The following is a 22,253-nucleotide window of genomic DNA, read 5'->3' as shown; positions in this document are numbered from 1 at the left end:
CCGGGGCTTTTCCTTCGGCTGCAGGAGGAGGAGAGAGAAGCCACTTCGGCCACTCTCTTCCAGACGCCCAGCTGGGACCGAAAAGGTGCCCTTTTGACCAAGAAGGGATCAGCTGTGAATGTGGAACTGCAGGGTCTTTTCAAGTGCGTAAGCTGAGCAGAAGGAACATCCGTTCCTCAAACCCAGCGCTACTCCCACCTCCCCATTGTCCGAGTTACAGCAAGTGAAGAGTCACGGGCGGCAGGCAAAACGAGGCTTCTTTGCCAGCCTCCCAGCTGGTAAAACAGAAATTTTTGCCAACTGGAAGGTGTGTGTGTGTGCGAGGGGGGGGGAGAGTGAGAAAGAAAGAGTAAGAGAGAAAGGAAGGAAGGGAGAGAGAGAGAAAGAGAAAGAGAGACAAAGAGAGAAAGAGAAAGAGAGAAAGAAAGAGAAAGAAGGAAAGAGAAAGAAAGAACGTTGGAGAGAGAGACACAAGAAGGATGGAGGGAAGGGAGGGAGGAGGGAGGAAATAAGTGGGGGAGAGAGACAAGAAAGAAAGAAAGAAGGAAGGAAGACAGAGGAAGAGAAAGGAAAGAAAGAAAGAGGGAAAGAGAGGCACAAGAAGGAATGAAGAAAGAAAGTAAGTGGGGGAGAGAGACACAAGAAAGAAAGAAGAAGGAAGAAAGAAAGGAAGAGGGAGAGAGACACACAAGAAAGGAAGGAAGGAAAGAAAGGAAAGAAAGAGGGAGAGAGAGACACAAGAAAGAAAGGAAGAAGGAAGGAAGAAAGAAAAAGAAAGAAAGAAAAAGGAAGAGAACTTATGATCACAATTGAGCCCAAAATTTTGGTTCCTAAGCAAGAGCATTGTTAAATGAGTTTCACCACATTTACAAGTTGGTCACTCCCACCCGGTCACATGACTGCTAAGCCACACCCACAAAATAGGCCACACCTACGGAATAGGTTCCCAAAAAATTTGAAACCCACCACTGCCTTGCTCCTTGCGCCTGTGGGCGCGGCGATAACGGGCATCTAAGAAGTCCCTGGTTATGTCGGAGTCACTGTCCCGTGACTCCTCCCCACTGCTCCAAGGCATGGCATCCGGAGCCCCCCTCCTTTGGCTCTCACCGCTGCTCCATGCCTCAGGCGCCTCCTGGTGGCCAACCAGACTCTCTGATCCCTGCTCAGAGTCAGAACCCTGCCCAGGGTCCTCCGGAGCCAACTCATAGGAACCCTCGCTCTCGGAGTCTGGTGGCAGCTCCAACGGCTCCTGCTGGGCCACAACAGAGACTATATTTATATAGACTTTAGCTGTACAATTTGGGATGAACACCCTTGGAATGGTGTGTGAGTAGGAATAGATTTCCAGAGGAAACATTGCACACTACAGGAATCAGGAGCATTACTCAGGTGACCCTGAGGACAGAGATAAACCTCCAAGTGCTTCTATGATACACTAAAAGGATGCAAATGACCAGCTGTCTGCAAGGAGTACACATCCTTCCATTCCCCACTATCCTGTCAGAGCTGAAGAAGCTTTATAAATGGTACCATGTCCAAGAATCTTACAAAACGCATCAAGAAATTGCAGCTTCTTGCAATAACACAAGAGGAACGCCAAAAAAACTACGCTACTAAGAACATCATATATTTTAAGAAGATACTTGGTTGATACCTAGGACACTGGCAACAACCCCTATCAACCATTAGCACCAGTCAATGGTATTTGTGACACATCTTTAAATGTTCAGTTGACTGAATTTCATGTTTAATGAATAAAAGAAATAATAATAGTAAGAATAACGGTGGATCCAGAGTTGAGTTATTTTGCATTGAGTTGGCCACAGAGAGTTGTTCCATAGTGAGGTGGCTGTGGTGAGTTGTCCTATATCAAGGGTGTCAAATATAAGACCCAGGGGCTGCATCTGATCCACAGGGCCATCCTGGAAAATGTAAGGGGCCAGCCCACGTCACTATGGCCTGGTCTACCTGTGTTGCTTTGGCTTACTCTACCCCCATTGTTTTGGCCTGGTCTATCCAATATGAAGAAGAAACCTCAGGGCAGCGTGGCTTCAGTCCAGTTTACATGCCAGCAGTTTGGAGAGTGGTGTCAAGCTGGCCATGCCCACCCCGTCAGCCATACCCACCCAGTCAGCCATGCCCACTGAGTGGTGTCAAGCTGGCCATGCCCACCCCGTCAGCCGTGCCCACTGAGTGGTGTCAAGCTGGCCACACCCACCCAGTCAGCCGTGCCCACTGAGTGGTGTCAAGCTGGCCATGCCCACCCAGTTGGCCACATCCACCCAGTTGGCCACGCATGCCCATCCCCCTGGGGTCAACCACAGCCCTGATGCCGTCCTCAAGGAACTCCCTGTCCTAGACCCACTGATCATGATATTGTGGTGATGCTTCACAACAGTGCAGTGCTTCTGCATGGCCATAACTTTGCCAGTAGAGATAGTCTGATGATCCTTAAAATTCTAGTCACGAGATTAGAAGCCAACAAGAGTCATGAGTCCCAGATTTTGGATGAATTCTTTAAGTAAGCCCATTTGAAGACCTTCAATTCAAAAAACAATATATGTTCCCCTAGGATTGAAGGTTACGACGAGACGAACAAATTGAAGGTTATGAAGAGACAAACAGATAGGAGAGGTTTAAGTGGAACTACACTTTAAGCTCCAGTTTCAAGATTTAGTCTCTTAGCCAATGGGAATTAATCAAAATGGCATCTAGCTATGTGGTATAACCCTGGGGAGACACCTAAAGTTATATTTCTTCTTGTTGAGGCAATCCTTAGTGAGGATAGGAACACTGCTTTCGCTTTTCCCAGTTGTGCCCAGATGTAACAAAGAAGGAGCCTTCCAAAAAAATCAAATTTGCATCCTCCTGCTTCCCTTTTGGGTTGCTGTAGCCCTAGGGAATTGGACTGTGAGAGTTTTAGAACATAAAAAGTTACAAACGGCATCAATTTAAACACGAGGACTAGATACAATATTGAGAGACTGCTTTAGGTAAGGCAAGAAGATCTGAATATAAACTTGTGGTTTCAATGGGAACACGTAAATCTGGGAAGCTGGTTTGAGATTATATTCAAACGTGAAGTTAGGAGTGGGTGCGAGGTGAGTCGGCCCGTCAGAGTGTGCAAATGCTCCTTGCAATGTTTTCTGCAACAACATTTGAACTGCAGAACTGTGGCTTCCACTGCAGAGCTGTGGCCCCTTTAGAAGTGGGTGTTTCCCTGATGGATGAAGCCATTGGTGCTCCTTCCATTTGAAATATGATTGCAGTAAAAAAAACCACCATCAATTGCTGCTAAATTGTGGAAAAGATGGAACAGGAGATTGACAAACCAACATTTCTCCGTCAGTTTTGCCTCTTATGCTATTCCATCCCATCAGCGTTGTGCTGGACTATAGTGTCACATCAGTTTCCCAGGAAGGAGGGAGCACATTTCAAGGAGGGAGGTGAGATCACAAGACAGCACAATCCAGAGATGAAGAGAAAGAGATTTGGGATAATCTCTCCCTAGAATCTCCCATGGTATATCCATTCGAGTGGTATAATGGTAAAGGTTTAATCTGGCAAGATTCTGTCAATAGGGTCCAAGCAAATTAAAAAAAAATGAATTTTGGCTGGATTATTCTATATCTTTCTTGTGCTGGGCCCAACAAGCAGCCCCTGTCCAAAGAGGAGAGGAGAGAAAGGAAGGCTTTTTCTGGTGTTTCATTTTTTTTGCAATTTTGTGTTGCATTTTAATCGCTCAGTGTTGGTTTTGCTATGACTGTGCACTTTAAGACAGATTTATGGGAGGTTGAATTAAATTCTAAATCTATATACAATGCAATACAATACAATGCAATAGTAGAGTTGGAAGGGACCTTGGAGGTCTTCTAGTCCAACCCCCTGCCTAGGCAGGAAACCCTATAGCATTTCAGACAGATGGCTATCCAACATCTTCTTAAAGAATTCCAATATTGGGGCATTCACAACTTCTGGAGGCAACTTCTGTTCCACTGATTAATTGTTCTAACTGTCAGGAAGTTTCTCCTCAGTTCTAAGTTGCTTCCCTCCTTGATTAGTTTCCACCCATTGCTTCTTGTTCTGCCCTCAGGTGCCTTGGAGCATAGTTTGACTCCCTCTTCTTTGTGGCAACCCCTGAGATATTGGAAGACTGCTATCATGTCTCCCCTAGTCCTTCTTTCTCTTAAGCTAAACATACCCAGTTCCTGCAACCGTTCTTCATATGTTTTGCTCTCCAGTCCCCTAATCCTCTTTGTTGCTCTTCTCTGCACTCTTTCTAGAGTCTCCACATCTTATCTACATCGTGGCAACCAGAACTGAATGCAGTATTCCAAGTGTGGCCTTACTAAGGCATTATAAAGTGGTATTAACACTTCATCTATATATCATCTATTTTTATCTCCATCTTTATCTGTATCTCTATCATCTTCATCTCACTATCAAATAAATTCATAGCTTGATCACCCGTTTCAATTTTTTGCTGGATTTCACAGTTCCTGCTCTCCAGATTTTGATGTCCTTCAGACTGTTTCTAGAAGATGGATACAGACAATCAAACCAAAGTGAGTGTCTTCATCCTTGGGGGTATACCAAACACTGCCCGGTTTCCATTTCTCTTCTTCACCATCTTCATGGTCATCTACTTATTGACAGTGCTGGGGAACCTCCTCATCCTAGTCACCGTTGTGGTTGAACCTCATCTTCATGGTCTCCCCATGTACTTTTTTCTCTGCAACCTCTCTCTTCTGGACACCTGCCTCTCCTCGGTCACTGTGCCCCAAGTCCTGGTCAGTTTCATAGCACCTAGTTACAGAACCATCTCCTTTGGATGCTGCATCCTTCAACTCTACACCTTCCACTTTCTGGCCAGCACTGAATGTTTCCTTTATACTGTCATGGCTTACGACCGCTACCTCGCTATCTGCCGTCCACTGAATTATACCACGTTGATGAACAGAAGAGTCTCCTTGACACTCGTAACCTGCACGTGGTTGACAGGTTCCTTTCATGCAGCAATACACACCAGTCTGACTTTCCGCCTGCCTTACTGCGGTCCTAACCAGGTGAACTATTTCTTTTGTGACATTCCCCCTGTGCTAAAGCTGGCTTGTGCTGATATAACAGTGAATCATGCCATGATAAGGATCAACATTGCCCTGGTGGGCACAGGTTGCTTTCTACTGATATGCATTTCCTACACCTACATAGCTTCTGCTATTTTGAAAATCCAAACGACGGAAGGAAGACATCGGGCCTTCTCGACTTGCAGTGCCCATCTCACTGTAGTGCTACTATATTATAGCCCCTCCATTTTTATCTACATGCACCCGGCTTCAAGCCATCCCATGTATGGGGTGCTGGCTGTATTCTATGCCATCGTCACTCCCATGACAAACCCATTCATATATACACTGAGGAATAAGGAAGTCAAAAGGGCTTTGAGGAAATTGATCGTTGGACTCCTGAGTTCTGAAAAAAACATAAGTTCAGGGTACTAAACTCAGAGATCCAAATCTTTTCTCCCTTTTGTGAATTAAGTTGATTTTCATTACTATTATTTTTTTATTAGTGATATACCCCCAATAAATGTTTCGCTTGCATGTTGATATTCTACCTCTTTATCAATTTTTATTCTCTTTTGTTTAATTGTTCACTCTTCTTTTAAAAACGATTAAAAAAATAGGATGGGCAACTGAGTCGAGAAGTTAGATTAGAGAGGATAGGAATCAACTAGTGTTTTATTCTGTCACGATTTTGCTGTGATTAGACAAGTTAAATCTGGAGTAAGCAAAGGTCGCTACTTTTGGTACTGCATTTCCAATTGGGGCGAGAGATATAGATTAGATAGATAGATAGATAGATAGATAGATAGATAGATAGATAGATAGATAGACAGACAGACAGACAGACAGACAGACAGACAGACAGACAGACAGATGATAGCCCGGCATCCAATTTTGGGCCTAGTAGGCCTCCCTGTAGCCTCCTGGGACCAAAAATGGGCTGTGAGGGGGGACAGCACCTCACCCCATGCTCCAATTTGGGCCAAGCAAGCCTCCCTGCTGCCTCCTTGAACCAAAAATGGGCCCCGAGGGCTGTGGTTTGTGCCACACCTCCCGTGCTCCGATTTGGGCCTAGCAGGCCTCCCTGCAGTCTACCCCTTGCATTGCATTCATCTCCTGCATTCCCCTCATTCCCCGTGCATGCATGGCAGAGGTCCCAAAAATAGCTTGCCAGCAGGAGGCACACACACATGCATGGTGGAGCTGAGCTGGGGCAATGGCTCGCATGCCCACAGAGAGTGTTCCTGTGGCACGTGTGCCATAAGTCCTCCATCATGGTCCTAGAACATGTCATACGTTTAGGAGAGAGGTGGGTGCTACGTTTCTACGCAGATCTTACAGGATACATTTGCTCCTGTCTCCAGCAGCTGCTCGCTAGCCAACCCAGTACCAGGCATTTCATTAGCAGCAAAGAAATCCACAAGGGGTATGAGGTCCACCTGGTGTGTCTTGCTCATGAAGCAGGTAGGGTGACCTCCAGTGGATGCCACTGAAGGCTGAATGGGGGGGAGGAATTTATTTCTGGACTGTTCTCATCGTACCTGTCAACTCTCTGTGTTGACATTCCCGTCGGAGCGTCGGCGAAACCGGATCTCAGATTAGAGTAGCTGGATGAAACTATTGGATAATGTGATTTATGACACAGACTGAAGGGAGGACAGGAACACGGGCAAAGTTCAGAAGCAGATAAAGAAAGCAAAAAAGATGGCTGCGAATCAGAAATGGCTAATGAAGAATGCCTAACGAAGCTGTTAATAAATCACTGCTTTTTGTCTTACAATATCGGGTCCCTTATTATGAATCAGGCATCGTTAGGGGAACCTTACAATACCCCTGTTCATAGCTTGTTATTGTCAAGATGCAGTTGCCTAAAGTGTAATGGTTTGGATGGGTTCTTGGGTCTACCTTGGTTTCTGCCAAGCAGAAGCCGGTCAGGGCCCTGAAGTTCGTGGTGCAAAGGTTGGGTTATTCTAACTCAGTGTTTCCTTCATCTTGGTGACTTTAAGGTGTGTGGACTTCCTGCTGGCTGGGGAATTCTGGGAAATGAAGTCCACACATCCTTAAAGTCACTAAGGCTGAGAAAGATTGCTCTAAATCAAGGGTGTCAAACTAGTGGCCTGCGGGCCAGATGTGTCACGCACAAACCATGCCCATCCCAGCTCTGCAAAGGCAAAAAAGTCACAATGTCAGCCCTTAGGCTGCCATTCCAGGTGTTGCTTTCACTGCCACTCTTCCTGAAGCAGCAGTGAGGCCCAACAACTGTCCAGGCTACCCCGTCCATCCTGGCTGCTTCCTCCTCTACTCATTCAGAGCAGCACCATGGCTCAGTGCTCCTCCCCCACTCCCTGAGCTGCAGCTGGTCATTGAGTGATGACATCATCAACTGGGAATGTTCCTTTGCCGGGAGCTGTTTTCCTAAGAGAAAAGCTAGAGGCTTGTTCAAGGCCACCTTCTGACTGGTCTGCGGGTATTCCCTGGCTGGACTGCACTGGACTGGCTTGGACTGCTTTCACAAGGGCGAGGGGGAGAACTCTGGGTGGGGTTTGGCATGGCCTGGTGAAGGATGGGGTGCAGCTGTGACTTATGGGTGGTTATGGGAGGGGTTATGCGTATATATTTGGGTGTAAGTTTAACTGGGTTAGATCTCACTTCGCATGTATTCTTTGTATCATTCGTCATATGCTGCTGGTTATCACAGGTTTCACTAAGAAAGAGATAAAGCGCTTAAAGTACCAAACTGCCTCTCTTGTTGTGTCCCTGGTGAATGCTGGAATGTGGACACACAATACATCATGATACATCACATGACACAATTGAGTTAGATCTCACCTGCGGGGCCGCCTTGAAACAGTGGAGGACTGGCCCACAGTGCCTCTACCAGTGAAAAAGGAGCTTGGGAGGGCTGCGTGTGGCCCTCCTGAGCTCCATTTTCACTGGCAGAGGGTTGCAGGAGGCAGACACAGCCGAAACGGAGCTCGGGAGCCCGTTTTCACTGGCAGAGGGTTGCAGGAGGCAATCACAGCCGAAACGGAGCTCGGGAGCCCATTTTCACTGTCAGAGGGTTGCAGGAGGCAATTACAGCCGAAACGGAGCTCGGGAGCCCATTTTCACTGGCAGATGGTTGCAGGAGACAGTCACAGCCGAAACGGAGCTTGGGAGCCCGTTTTCACTGTCAGAGGGTTGCAGGAGGCTGTCACAGCCAAAACGGAGCTCGGGAGCCCATTTTCACTGACAGAGGGTTGCAGGAGGCAGTCACAGCCAAAACAGCTCGGGAGCCCATTTTCACTGGCAGAGGGTTGCAGGAGGCTGTCACAGCCGAAACGGAGCTCGGGAGCCCCTCTTCACTGGCAAAGCACTTGGGCCACCACAGGCACCCTGACATGAGTGAGGTCAAGTGAGGCCACACCCACCCTGGCCATGCCCAACCTGTCCCCCCACAAGGTCAAACACAACTCTGATGTGGCCCTGAATGAAATCGAGTTTGACACCCTTGCTCTAAATGATTAACAGAGCTACAGGTGCTGTTAGTATCTCATCCTTGTTCAGGATTGCTTGTGGTAGCTACTTAGACCCAGCAAGGTTAGATAATAGGTTGGGTCACTACAACACACTACACACAGGGGCTTGTTCCTCTCACTTGTGATATAAGGCCTCAAGGGGAAGACTTTACTGAATTTGAAGAAGGGGAGCTCATTGTAACAGCATTGTCAAAAAGGCACTAAGACTTGTAAACCTAATCCTGCGTAGCTTCTTCTCTGGTAATACTATGCTGCTAACCAGAGCATACAAAACCTTTGCTAGACCAATCCTTGAATACAGTTCATCTGTCTGGAACCTGCATATCGAACATTAATACAATTGAGCGAGTCCAGAGATATTTCACGATAAGAAGCCTCCACTCCTCTGCTCGCAACAGAATACCTTATGCCACCAGACTTGAAATTTTGGGCTTAGACAACTTAGAACTACGCCACCTTCAGTCTGACCTGAGCCTAGTACATAAAATTATCTGCTACAATGTCCTACCTGTCAATGACTACTTCAGCTTCAACCGCAACAACACACGAGCACACAATAGATACAAACTTAAGGTAAACTGTACCAAACTCGATTGCAGAAAATATGACTTCAGTAACAGAGTGGTCAATGCCTGGAATGCACTACCTGACTCTGTGGTTTCTTCCCCAAACCCCCAAAACTTTAACCTTAAACAGTCTACTGTTGACCTCACCCCATTCCTAAAAAGTCTGTAAAGGGCGTGCATAAGCGCACCAATGTGCCTGTCCAAACAACCCCATTTATTTGTATCCATGTCATGTATTCATAATATTTTATTTACTTATATATATTATCTTATACACGTTTGACAAAACAATTAAATAAAATAAAAAGTGGAGCATGTTCACGACAGAAGGGAAAGTTCAGTGTTTTTCCCTTGGCACCTTCAAGATGTGTGACTTTTAACTCCTAGAATTGCCCAGCCAGCATCCCCACCCAGGAATTCTAGATATTGAAGTCCCACACATCTTTAAAGTTGCTGAGTTTAAGAAACATTACTCTAACTAGACCCTGGAGAGCTTCGATTGCGGCAACATGGCTTAATTAGCCAACGGAGACTTCACAGACCTGAAAGCAATTAGTGTCAAAGGAGATGAAGACAGGCTGGGTAGAGTTAGGAGCTGGAGAATTGGTGCGCAATTTTAATGAGCTCCCCCGAGGATTCACAATTAAGACAGTAGTAGGTTGCTGAAGCAACTGGGGAATCAAAAGCGAAGTAGAATGCTTGCATTAACTTTAATGCTTTTGGATATTGACAAGCAGAAATGTAATAGCCATCCTCTTGGCACCTTAACTGTGAGCGTTCTGGAGTGATTGATCGATTGGTTCAATTTACATCCTTCCTTACTTAAACATCTCATTTGGATTTAACTTTACAACAACACCCCTGGTTTGAAGTCACTTGTGATCATCCATGGTTGAGAGTGGATTTTTTTAAAAAATAATTAATTCAAACACCACCTTCCATTAAACAGTGTGTCGTCGGGGTACATATATTTTGTGCAAATATTTTATACAATACAATAACAATTACAACTTACAGCCATATTTATTATTTCATCTATTCTTAACCTCATACTAATGCTAATATATAAAAAGGTTAAGGTTCCCCTTTCACATATGTGCTAGTTATTCCTGACTCTAGGGGGCGGTGCTCATCTCCGTTTCAAAGCCGAAGAGCCACTGGTTTCCGAAGACGTTTCCGTGGTCATGTGGCTGGTGTGACTAAATGCCGAAGGCGCATGAAATGCTGTTACCTTCCCACCAAAGATGGTCCCTATTTTTCTACTTGCATTTTTACATGCTTTCGAACTGCTAGGTTGGCAGAAGCTGGAAAAGTAATGGGAGATCACTCTGTTATGCGGTGCAAGGGATTCAAACTGCCGAACTGCCGACCTTTTTGATTGACAAGCTCATTGTCTTAGCCAATGTTCCCTCTAAGGTGCATGGCTGCGCGGCCACGCACGTGGCAAGAAAACACCGCACAGCAGTTTGCAACTGCCGCGCAGTGATTTCTACTGTCACAGGCTCCGGAAGCTGGGGAGGTCCTTTGCAGGCGGCTAGAACTGGCCACCCGCAAAGGACCTCCCCGGACTTGTTTTGATGATTGTGAGGTGACTGACGGTAGTTTGCGCCAGCCACGCCCGTTCAAACTATGGTCAGTTGCCCCGTGTTCAGCAAAGCAAGCCAGGGGAGGTCCTTTGTGGGCAGCCAGTCCTAGCTGCTTGCGCCTGGCGCTGCAGCTGAAGTGCACCTCCAAAGCCCCTGCCGCCACTAGAATAACTGCTTCTGCCACCTCCTTCAACAGCACCACCACATTTGCTGCCCGGCACTGCGGCTGAGGTAAAGCCGCCAAAGCTCCCGCCGGCATCCCCCCCCGTGGCAGCAGTGCCTCCCCCTCCGCTCAGAGCACCTAAGCTGGGCCTTGCGTTAGCCCTGCCCCCTCCTCCTCCGTCATGCTTTTGAGGAGCCATGAGACCGCAGGAGCCAGTAGGAAGGCGGAGGAGGGGGCGGGAGCAGGAAAAAAAACACCACATGGCTTCTCAAAAGCACAGCGGAGGAGGAGGCGGCAGCAGGGGTAACGCAGGGCCCAGCTCAGGTACTCTGAGCAGAGGGGGAGGCTCCGTTCCCACGGGCAGGGGTGCCAGCAGGAGCTTTGGCAGCTTCATCTCAGACGCAGCGCTGGGCAGCAAATGTGGTGGTGCTGTTGGAGGGGGAGGAGGAGGAGGCGGCAGTTATTCTGGTGGTGGCGGGGGCTCATCAGCACCTTCAGTGGCAGCCCTGCCCCCAGTGAAAAAAAACAAAGATGGAGCAGATCCACGCAGATTATGTCACCGCAACATGACTGGAGGAGGAATTCTGGGAGTTGAAGTCCACAAGTCTTAAAGCTGTCAGGTTTGAAGACCCCTGGGGTTTTTTCCCTAAAGGGTTAGGGGTGCAAGGGTCTTGTAACTTGACAGCTTTAAGACTTGCACACTTCAATGCCAGAGTTTCTGAGCCAACATTTTGGTTGATAAGCAGGAGCGTTGTTAAGTGATACTGATATTATATAACACTTTTAATTAAGTGGGTACCTTGAATAAACTGAGTTTCAAATAATACTGAGTTTAGTTGTTGTCTTAGGTGACATCTGTGAAAAAAGTTCAGGTGCTCAGGCATGAAAATGTGCCGCTCAAACACTATACTGGGAAGGGCAAAAACAGGTCCACCGTGCCATCACATGCCAAAAGTGGGTGGAGGGCGAGGAGGTCATGCATGCATGTGTAGGGGGGGGGTCAGTGGTGCGTTGCAGGTGGTATGCCCCGGTACGGTGTACCGTACCTGCTGGGAGCACCAGGTACCATTCTGGTACGGTGCTTCAGAGGGCCCAGCCACCCGCCCACCCTCCTTACCTGTATTCAAGCTCTTCGGCACTTCCACACATTATGGCGCCTACGCAATGCTCCGCCGAGCAGCTGGAGCATCCCAGAGGTGTCGCAGAGTATCACAGGAAGTAAGGATGCATGCATGTGCTGCATGCATGTGCACGGGTGCTGCACCGTTTATGTGGTGGACGCTGGGCCTCATTGCACCATACCAGTTGCACTGGGATCCGGAGCCCATCACTGGCGTGTGCACAATACCCCCATGCTTTCCCCGCTTTTGGCACGTGATGGCAAAAAGGTTAGCCATCACTGCTCCAGGTCTACTGAAACATCCTCACTGGAGGAATGTATGATCTCCCCTGCCGCCTTGAAATGACAAGTTTTGCTTCCATTTTGAAGCTGGATGATCGTCAGTCAGAGGTGGTGTAGGGCAGGAGTGTCAGATTCATTTCATTGAGGGCTGCATCAGGGTTGGGTTTGACCTTGTGGGGGGCAAAGTGTGTGCGTGACCAACATCACTCATGATGTTGGGGCGCCCGTGGTGGCCCGAGCACTCTACAAGTCAAAACGGACCCCCGAACTCAGTTTTCGGCTGGGACAGCCTCCTGCAATCCTCTGCGAGGGAAAACGGAGCTTGGGAATGCCACTTGTGGCTCTTGCAAGCTCCGTTTTTGGCTGTGATGGCCTCCTGCAACCCTCTGCCAGTGAAAATGGAGCTCGGGAGGGCTGCAGAGGTGGAGGCACCATGGGCTGGTCCTTTGCTGTTTCCAGGGTGGCCCATGGGCCAGGTCTAAGTACCCCGTGGGCCACATCCAGCCCCTGGGCCTTGAGTTTGACATTCTTGGTGTAGGGGATCCTGCATGAAGTCCCTAACTTTTCAATGGTCTTCAAGAGCAGCCCATGGAGAGTACCTTGTGGTAGATCAGCCAGGAAGTGACTAAGGCAAGAGTGGCTGTGACCAATCAGCCCCCAAGGTGAATCCTACTTCAGCTACAGCTGTCACCTGTTCCAGATGTATCCCTCTGCTGCCATCTACTGGTCCCTGCGATATCCAATGTGCTCAAAGGCACACATTTGTCTGTGCAGTTTCTCAGTTATCGGTTTTATGGCGAGGTAGCAAAGGAGGCAGCCAGGAGATTTGGCTTAAGAGAAAGGAGTCAGGCAGTCTTGGAATCCAATGACATGTCCCAAAAGGTTCTTCCCCCCCCCCCCCAGAGGCAACTGAACCAAGAAGCTTCTTCAGCTCTGACTGGATGGCGGGGAATGGAAGGATTTACCGTATTTTTCAGAGTATAAGACACACCTTTTTTCCTCGAAAAAGAGGTTGAAATCCAATGAAATCTGGGTGCGTCTTATAAACTGAATACATCATTTTTTTGCCTCCTGAAACCCCGCCCCCTTCACCAAAATGGCCGTGCAGGAAGCTTTTAGAGAGCTCCTTAGAGAGCTGGGGAGGGCAGAAATGAGCAAAAAACAGACCGTACAATCTGGGCCCATAACCAGTGTTAAGTAAGTAAGCTCCCCGTTAGAAGAGCGAGTGTGCAGAGAAGCATAATGAGAGTGGTATGGAAGAACATGCACAAACCAGCATACAGGGACACTGAATAGTAAAAGTAATAGTATTTTACTTATGTGGAAAATAGAGGTATTCAGAATTCATCAAACAGTCCAAGTCATACACGGTTCAGTCAGTCCAGTTATCAATGTTCTCAGTTAAGAAGTGAGCCTTCGAACACAGTCCAGTATCATATACTCAGTTCAGCACACAAAGTCGCTAACAGTAGCAAACACACAGTAACTCATGATACAGTATCAAGCAGTATTCACTGATCAGCATCTAACAAACAGAGAGCTAACAGTCATTCTGGCTCCCTCTTATGGCTGCTTGAGGTAACAGCAACCAATCCCATTACAGCAGTACTTAAAGAAACAGTACTACCATCCTGGTTTATATATTGCTGACCCAACTGTTAGCTTACATTCCTAACAGACTGCATACTAAAAAGCAGAGACATCACCCCTGACAACGAAAGTGTGTCTAGTCACTGGATGCATCACTGATAAGTTACTGTCTTTTTTTTTTAAATTGATCATTTATCACCGTTCTCATTGGTGGTTGGAATATTGACATAAGTTCTATGCCGTGAATTGTTCATATTAGAAAACAACATAACTATTTTAGCTTGTTTGCTGAAACCTGTGAGTTAAGACAAAGCTTTTATGTTCTGGATTGGTGGTAGGCTCCTCCTTTGATGCGGGTGAGTCAAAGCAGAGGGGAGCAGATCTTCAATCCCCAGAAGGTCTGAGCATGAAACCACCCAGAAGACTGTGGCTGGGTTCTCACTTTTCTGTGTTTTCTGGTGACAGAGTTGCCCTGCCTGTTGGGAGGAAGAAGGAAGAAGGATGGGAGATCTGGGGAGCAGGATCATTGCCTTTCTGTTGGCCATCTCCACAGGTACCCTTTTCTGCTTATTCCTTCATTTATCTTTGGCTTACTTTATGCCTCAATAAGCGAGTTTGGGAGCTGAATTTTGAAAGAAGTTATAAAAAGGAAAGCTTCAAAAAGAATCAATGAGAAAATTGACTTCTTTAACTATTTAAGAGTGTAAAGGAAAAAATTGAAAACATTAAATGATCATTGCTCCTTTGAAAATTCTAAAGAATCTGTTAACTAAACTTGTTGGTAGAGTCCCTTCCTTCCTCCCTCTCTCCCTCCCTCCCACCTTTCCTTTCCTTTCCCTCCTTCCTCTCTCGTTCCCTCCCTCCCCTCATCCACCATTTTTCCTAACGTTTCCATTCCCTTTCAGTTGTATCAGGTCAAACTACTGTCACACAAAATCACCCATTTCTATCTGTTAAGGAAAGAGACTCCATCCGGCTGAAGTGCTCCTATCAGGGAACAGAATACAGTGTTCAGTGGTACAAGCAATACCCAGGAGGCCCGCAAGAATTCATGAACTTACTGACTATATAGGAGACTAAAGCAACGGATCATTTTGAGATGACTCTGGACACAGTTAAGAAGACCACCTCTTCGTATCTGAAGAACAGCCAACTTGAGAATTCCTCTGTCTATTTCTGTGCAGTGAAGCACAGTGGTAGAAAGACACTTCCTGGCCATCACCAAATGTAGAGGACAACTGAGGAGAACTAGAGCTTCCTACTGGTGTCCCTCTGAAAGGAACATCAGAAGAACCTCTTGAGCCACAGCTTCACCATCAAACATCTGCTTATTTTTCATCTTATACATTTCCCCACTAGTTGGTCCACATGTTTGTTGTTGTTAGTTGCAAAGTTGTGTCCGACCCATCACAACAATTATTCCTCCAGGCCTTTCTGTCCTCTACCATCCCCTGGAGTCCATCTAAGCTCATGCATACTGCTTCACTGACTCCATCCAGCTGCCTCATTGTCTGTCATCCCCTTCTTCTTTTGCCCTCAATCTTTCCCAGCATTAGGCTCTTCTCCAGGGAGTCCTTCCTTCTCATTAGGTGGCCAAAGTTTCTGAGTTTCATCTTCAGGATCTGGCCTTCTAAACATGTGGTCAACATGTTAGTCATCTACAAATTGCAGTAGAAAGCCCAAGACAAAGGAAAAGGTCCCAACGTTCCATGAAATCTGAATGACCCCCATGTGTTTCTCTTCCAGGTGTCCAATGCCAGCATCATGTGGATCAGAATCCCATAGAAGTCACCAAAGAAGGAGATGATTCCACCATCACCTGTCACTTCAACTCCAGCAGTGTCTATGGTGTGCACTGGTATAGGCAACAAGGTGAAGAAGGACCTGTGCATCTCCTAATGGCTACATCACTGAATTGGGAGAAAGAGGACAACTTCAGAGCTTCTTTCGACAAGCAGAAGAAGGAGAGTCATTTCATCATCGCAAAGGTGCAGATGAAAGATGTCGCTGTCTATTTCTGTGGGACATATGATCACAGCCACACAGAGGCACCTGCTGCTCGTACAAAAACCCTCAAAGAACAGGCAATTTTGTGCTGGGGGAATTTGGGTGAAGAGTTGGACTTGCTGATCCAGAGCAAGCCATGTGTGTGTACTCCCTGCATTCGTGTCAGTCGTAAAGTGAAAAAAGAAACATTCATGGTGTTGCAAGGGGGAGGGAAAAGTGACACATGCACTCCCACCATTGGCAAAGCTGAAATACGTTCAGGTTCTTTCTTGTTAGAAGCTACATCCTCATTCACCAAACTAAAACATGGTCCCTGGGATTAACCTACAAATAGTGGGGGAACATGTCATTCATTGAAGGGACTGGTACTTTCTAATTCTTTTCTTTATCATTTGAAGTATCTTCCATTAGGTCAGGTCCCTGCTGTTTCTTGACATTGCTTGGCAGTTTTCTGATGAGAATCCAGAGGTTTATAACTCTTGCCAAGAACTCAACACAGCAATCTTACAGTAGGGTTATTGAAAATCAGATGACGTTATCTAAAGTTCTAACAGAACTTCCCATAGCTTCTGAATTCCCCATTCCCCATGTCAGGGTTAATAATAATTGAAGAATTATTGAGAATAAAGGGCTCTGCATGTCCCCTATTAGGAATGGCTAAATATTTCCCTATCATGCCCACAGCCCTATTTTTGGTACCATCAGGTGCTTGGAGAGCCCCCGTCTCTCATCCCATCTATATCTTCGGAAGGAAGTGAGAGTAGTAAAGGCTTTGTGGCAAAGTATTTGGAGAATGGGAAAGAAAGCCATCTGCATCGCCCTACATCTCATCTTCAGGATTCAGGAAGCTACTTCTGTGCTGTACCAGACACAGTGATACAGGATAGGATAGGACAGTACAGGAAAGGACAGGACAGGACAGGAAAGAACAGAACAGTAAAGAACAGAACAGAACAGAACAGAACAGAACAACACCCACTTTCTGCAACAATCATGTTCTTGGTAGCTTTTTCAATGTAAATTATGAGTATGTGTAGTTTTCTCACTAGATGGCACTCATTTCGCTTTCATTCCTAATAGTGGGAGGTTCCAGGCAAAGGTGTTTCTTTCTTCCTCCTGGCGTGGTTAACCACAAGGCCCTTTTTAAAAATCCTTTGATGGAGAAACCAAACAGCAGCCTTGAAAAGAGAAAAAAATGACTCAGTTTGAGAAAGGAGAAGCTGCATTGTTGCCTTCCCTGTTTCTCCTGGACCACGAGACACCAGCCGAAGCATGGATACCTTTAGAATGTTCTCAAGAACTTGGAAAGCTCAGTGGAGGAGACTTCTCATTGGATGGTTTCTTCTGTGTAAGTGAAAATGTCCCAAGAATTGGGATGAGGTTTCTATCCCAGCTTTATTTTGTACAGCTTAGGGAAGCATAGATAATGTTTCTACCTCCTATTTTCCTACTAACAAGAATCCTAGGAGTTGGGCTGGGTTGAGAAAAGGGACTGCAGCAAAGAGTCCCACTCAGTTTTCATGCTAAAAGAAGGACTAGAACCTACCTTGTTTTGGTTTCTAGTCTTGTTCCTTAGCCACTTGATCAAACTGTCTCTCTTGGAAAGAAGGTGAGAGCTGTTCCTAGTCCTAGCCTGAATCCTAGCAAAGCAAAGAAGAAGGGAGACCTTGGTGCTGTCTGAGCTTGGTGGCTTTCTTCGCACATAACCCATCCTTTTCTTTTCTTCTCAGTCTGGAGCTTGGATGCTCAATTGATCCAAACACCTCCAAAGCTGCAAGTCCAAGAAGGGGAGTCTTTCACTCTGAAGTGCAACTATTCCGTCCAGTATCAGCCCTTTTTTTGGTACCATCAGCTGCCTGGAGAGCCTCCGTCTCTCCTCCCATCTATATCTTCTGAAGGAAGTGAGGATAATAAAGGCTTTGTGGCAGAGTATTTGGAGAAGGGGAAAGAAAACCGTCTGCATCGCCCTACAGCTCAGCTTCAGGATTCAGGAAGCTACTTCTGTGCTGTACAAGACACAGTGGTGTAGGAAGAAGATACCTCCCAACCGAAACCTCAGTTCTTCTGTGTCTGTATTCTCTGTTCTTCTCTGGTGGAAATGTTGCTTTGGTCTGATTGGTGCAGATGAAAGTGGGAAGTTGTGTCTTTATTGGTACTTTGGGCTGGTACTTTGTAATTTTTTCCCTTTATCGTTTGTAGTGTCTTCAGGTCACTTGTTTCTTCACAGTGCTTAAAGCTTTTTTTATGAGAGTCCAGAGGTTCTTCCTCCTCTTTCTCCTCTTTTTCTTCCTCCTCCTCTTCTTCCTTTTCTTCCTGGGAAATGGGTTTGTTCTATTCAATCTGTCCTTCTTTCTTCCTTTCTTCCTGCATTTCTTTCTTTGATTCTTTCTTTCTTTCTTTTTTCTTCCAACATTTGACGTGGCATCCGTTGGGTTAGGTGACTGCTGTTTCTTTACATTGATTAGATGTTTTTTTAGAAGAAAAAAACTGAGGTCTTCTTCCTTTTCTTTCTTCCTCTTTCTTTCTTTCTTTCTTTCTTTCTTTCTTTCTTTCTTTCTTTCTTTCTTTCTTTCTTTCTTTCTAGATTCCTTCAACATTCTTTCAACATTCTTTCTTCCTGGGAGATGGGGTTGTTCTATTTCTTCCTCCCTTCCCTCCCTCCCTCCTCCCGTCCCTCTCTCCTTCCTTCCTTCCTTCCTTCCTTCCTTCCTTCCTTCCTTCCTTCCTTCCTTCCTTCCTTCCTTCGTATTTTAACATTTGAAGTGTCTGCTGTTTCTTTACATTGCTTAGAGGTTTTTTTTTTGAGTGTCCAGAGGTTTATAATCCTTGCAAAGAACTCAATACAATTATCTTACAGTAGGGGGTCAATGAAAATCAGGTGATGTTATCTAATATTCTAATACAGCTTGCTTTTTCTGATTCCCACTCAAGGTAGATCGGGCTATAGCTTCTTAATTCTCCATTAGCCATGTCAGAGCTAATAATAATTGAACAATTATTGAGAATAATGGACTCTGCATGTCCCCTATTAGCAATGGTTTAATATTTACCTCCAAATCCCATGTGGAATTGCTTTAAATGATCTGCCCTTCCTAAACAACCTGGACATTGGGCATTGAGGATTTTATTAACTGTAGGGGGAAATTTACAATATTCTTCCTCAAACAAGATTTCGCAGATCCTCCATTTGAGAAAAATAGAACCAACATACCTAAAATGTTGTCTTCCTCTTGAATTGGACTCTGATTTCAAAGTGAATTATGTTCACTTTGTTTTAGTGTTTTAAAAAATCTGCTAGTTAAACTGATGTCCTGCAAATTTCCATGTGGTCTCATCTATGTTTCGCAGTTCCTACGGTACTTATTATTTGGTGGTGCCAAATCAGCTAATCTGATTTGTCTAGCCAAAGTTATTTGCTACAGCCACATTCTGAAACAGTTATGTTCTTGGTAACTTTTTCAATATACATTATGACTATTTGTAGTTTTCTTATTAGATGGCACTCATTTTGCTTTCATTCCTAAAAGAGGGAAGTTTAGGTTATAGCTAACCATTATTTTTTTTCTTCCCTCTTTTAACCACAAGGCCCTTTTAAAAAAATCATTCGATGGAGAAACCAAACAACAGCCTTGAAAAGAGAAAAAGTGACTCAGTTTGAGAAAGGAGAAGCTTCATTGTTGCCTTCCCTGTTTCTCCTGGACCACTAAGACTCCAGTTGAAGCATGAATACCTTTACAATATTCTCAAGAACTTGGAAATCTCAGTGGAGGACACTTTTCATTGGATTGTTTATTATGTGTAAGTAAAAATGTTCTAAGAATGATGATGAGATTTCTATTTGAGGTGTTGCGGCAGACTGTGGTAGGAAACCTCAGTCAGCCAAAAATAGGACGTGAGACCACAAGGTAAAAGAGAAACAGGTTTTTAATGATGCATCAGAGTTCAGAGCGTTTAACACAGCAAAGTCTGAACTGTCCTGAGTAGGCCAGGACAGAGCTTTAATACCCCTTCGGAACTTTGGGGGTTACACAGGCGTGTTCGTCCAAGGAAAAAGGAGGGTCAAGGGGAGGTACATTTTGGACTTGTCATTATTACAACTTTTACAGTAAAATGTTACAAATATGCTCTTTGGCATTTTACAGAAACAGAAGTGAATTTGTTGATTACAAAGAAAGAGAAGTAGAAAAGGCTAACATTGTACAAAAAAAGAGAAATGATTTGTTAGCCTAAGCAATCTCTACATAAAGTTGATTAAAATGCTAAATGCCACTTCCTCATTTCTTATCTTACAACATCTGTTTTTCTGTGCCCTTCCATGAAGCGTTTTGTAAGCTATGTGTCACTAAGATGTGTAATATTTTCTATGCCAGCTACAGAAGTCCTTTTAATATGCGGACTTAATTAATGCTTTTATCAAGGCGTTTTATCAAGGAGTCTGGGGGCTCCTATACCCTTCAAATGAGGGGGTTATTTACCTGCTGCCTCAGAGGGAATCATAGATAATGTTTCCACCTCCTATTTTCCCTGTAACAACAATCCTTGGAGTTGGGTTGAAGAAAAGGACTGTAGCAAGCGGCCCAGTCAGATTTCATGTTAAAGAAGGACCTGCCTTCTTTTGGCTTCTAATCTTGTTCCTTACCCACTTGATCAAACCGTCTCTCTTGGAAAGAACTTAAGAACTGTTCCTAGTCCTAGCCCTAATCCTGGCAAAGTAAAGAATAAGGGAAAGCTTTGTGGCTTTCTTCCCAAGGAAATCATCCTTTTCTTCTCTTCCCAGTCTGCAGCTTGGATGCCCAAACACCTGCAAAACTGGAAGTTCAAGAAGGAGGGACTTTCACTCTGAAGTGCAACTCCTACATCCAGTATCAGCCCTATTCTTGGTACCATCACCTCCGTCTTTCATCCTATCTAAATTTTCTCAAGGAAGCGAGGATAATAAAGGTTTTGTGGCAAAGTATTTGGAGAAGGAGAAAGAAATCCAGCTGCATTGCCCAACAGCTCAGCTTCAGGATTCAGGAAGCTACTTCTGTGCTGTACAAGACACAGTATTGTAGGAAGGAGACACCTCCCAACCCAAACCTCAGTTTTTCTGAAGTTTCAGAACAACATTGTGAATGCCCCAACAGTGGACGTCTTTAAGAAGATATTGGATAGCCATCTGTCTGAAACAGTATAGGGTTTCCTGCCTAGGCAGGGGGTTGGACTAGAAGACCTCCAAGGTCCCTTCCAACTCTACTATTGTATTGTATTCATAGCTCTCTGTATTCTCTGTTCTTCTCTGGTGCACATGTTCCTCTGGTCTGGTTGGTGCACACCAAAGCAGAGTTGCTCAGTTAGAGCAAGCATCAATGCTGGTTTGAACAAGGTTTGAGAGTCCATCTAGGCAATGACCAGGCTGTTCCCAAGGAAGGGGTCAAGCACGTCATTAGACTTAGGTCCTTTTCTTTCCAGAGGTATCTTCAGAATCCAGAGGCATCTCCCAATCCAAACTCCAGTTCTTCTAAGTTTCAAAGGTATCTACATTCTCTGTGCTTCTCTGGATATATGTTCTTCTGCTCTGGCTGGTGGGAGATCAAAGCAGAACATCTGGGTTAGGACAAGGTTCTGAGTGTCAATCAATTTTGGATGGAAACCTCGTGACCCTCAGCACTGATGGATAACTGGGAAGAATTATTTAGGAAGCAAAATGTGGCCTTGAAATCTGTCCTACAGACCAACTGCTAAATTATATCAGGAATCATATTTAGGGACATTTTAAAAGACAGGCATTCAGCAGATATCCAGGGGAAATACCAAAATAAACAGGCCTTAATTTTTTTTCAAAAAAATAAGCGATTCCCATAGAAATTCCTACTGGGGGATTCTAGGGAACACCAATACACAATACAATACAATACAATAGCAGAGTTGGAAGGGACCATGGAGGTCTTCTAGTCCAACCCCCTGCCTAGGCAGGAAATCCTATACCATTTCAGACAGGTGGCTATCCAACATTTTCTTAAAGACCTCCAGTGTTGGGGCATTCACAACTTCTGGAGGCGAGCTGTTCCACTGATTAATTGTTCTAACTGTCAGAAGTTAGGAGTCATGCCAGGAGATTGTTAAAGCTGCCAAATGTATGAGCAAATTGATTCATTTTGCAGTCTAAATAGAATACAATAACAGAGTTGGAAGGGACCTTGGAGGTCTTCTAGTCCAACCATCTACTTAGCCATGAAACCCTACACTGTTTCAGACAAATGGTTATCCAACATCTTAAAAACTTCCAGTGTTGCATTCACAACTTATGAAGGCAACTTCTGTACCATTGTTTGATTGTTCTCACTGTCAGAAAATTTGTCCTTAGTTCTAAGTA

At 45.3% G+C, this 22,253-nt stretch overlaps 1 protein-coding gene across 1 annotated transcript; it reads left to right on the top strand.

Annotated features, from left to right (window-relative positions):
* Positions 1-4,541: 4,541 nt before the first annotated feature.
* On the top strand, positions 4,542-5,501 carry LOC309401258 (olfactory receptor 10G7-like; the record flags this gene model as incomplete). The annotated part of the gene is made up of 1 exon (XM_081970321.1): positions 4,542-5,501. The coding sequence occupies one exon, from the start codon at positions 4,542-4,544 to the stop codon at positions 5,499-5,501; it is 960 nt and encodes a 319-aa protein (XP_081826447.1).
* Between the last annotated feature and the right edge of the window lie 16,752 nt (positions 5,502-22,253).

The sequence above is a fragment of the Natrix helvetica genome (assembly GCF_964273705.1).
Source record: "Natrix helvetica genome assembly, chromosome: Z".
Taxonomy (NCBI): domain Eukaryota; kingdom Metazoa; phylum Chordata; class Lepidosauria; order Squamata; family Natricidae; genus Natrix; species Natrix helvetica.
This window is presented reverse-complemented; position numbering and strand designations above follow the sequence as displayed.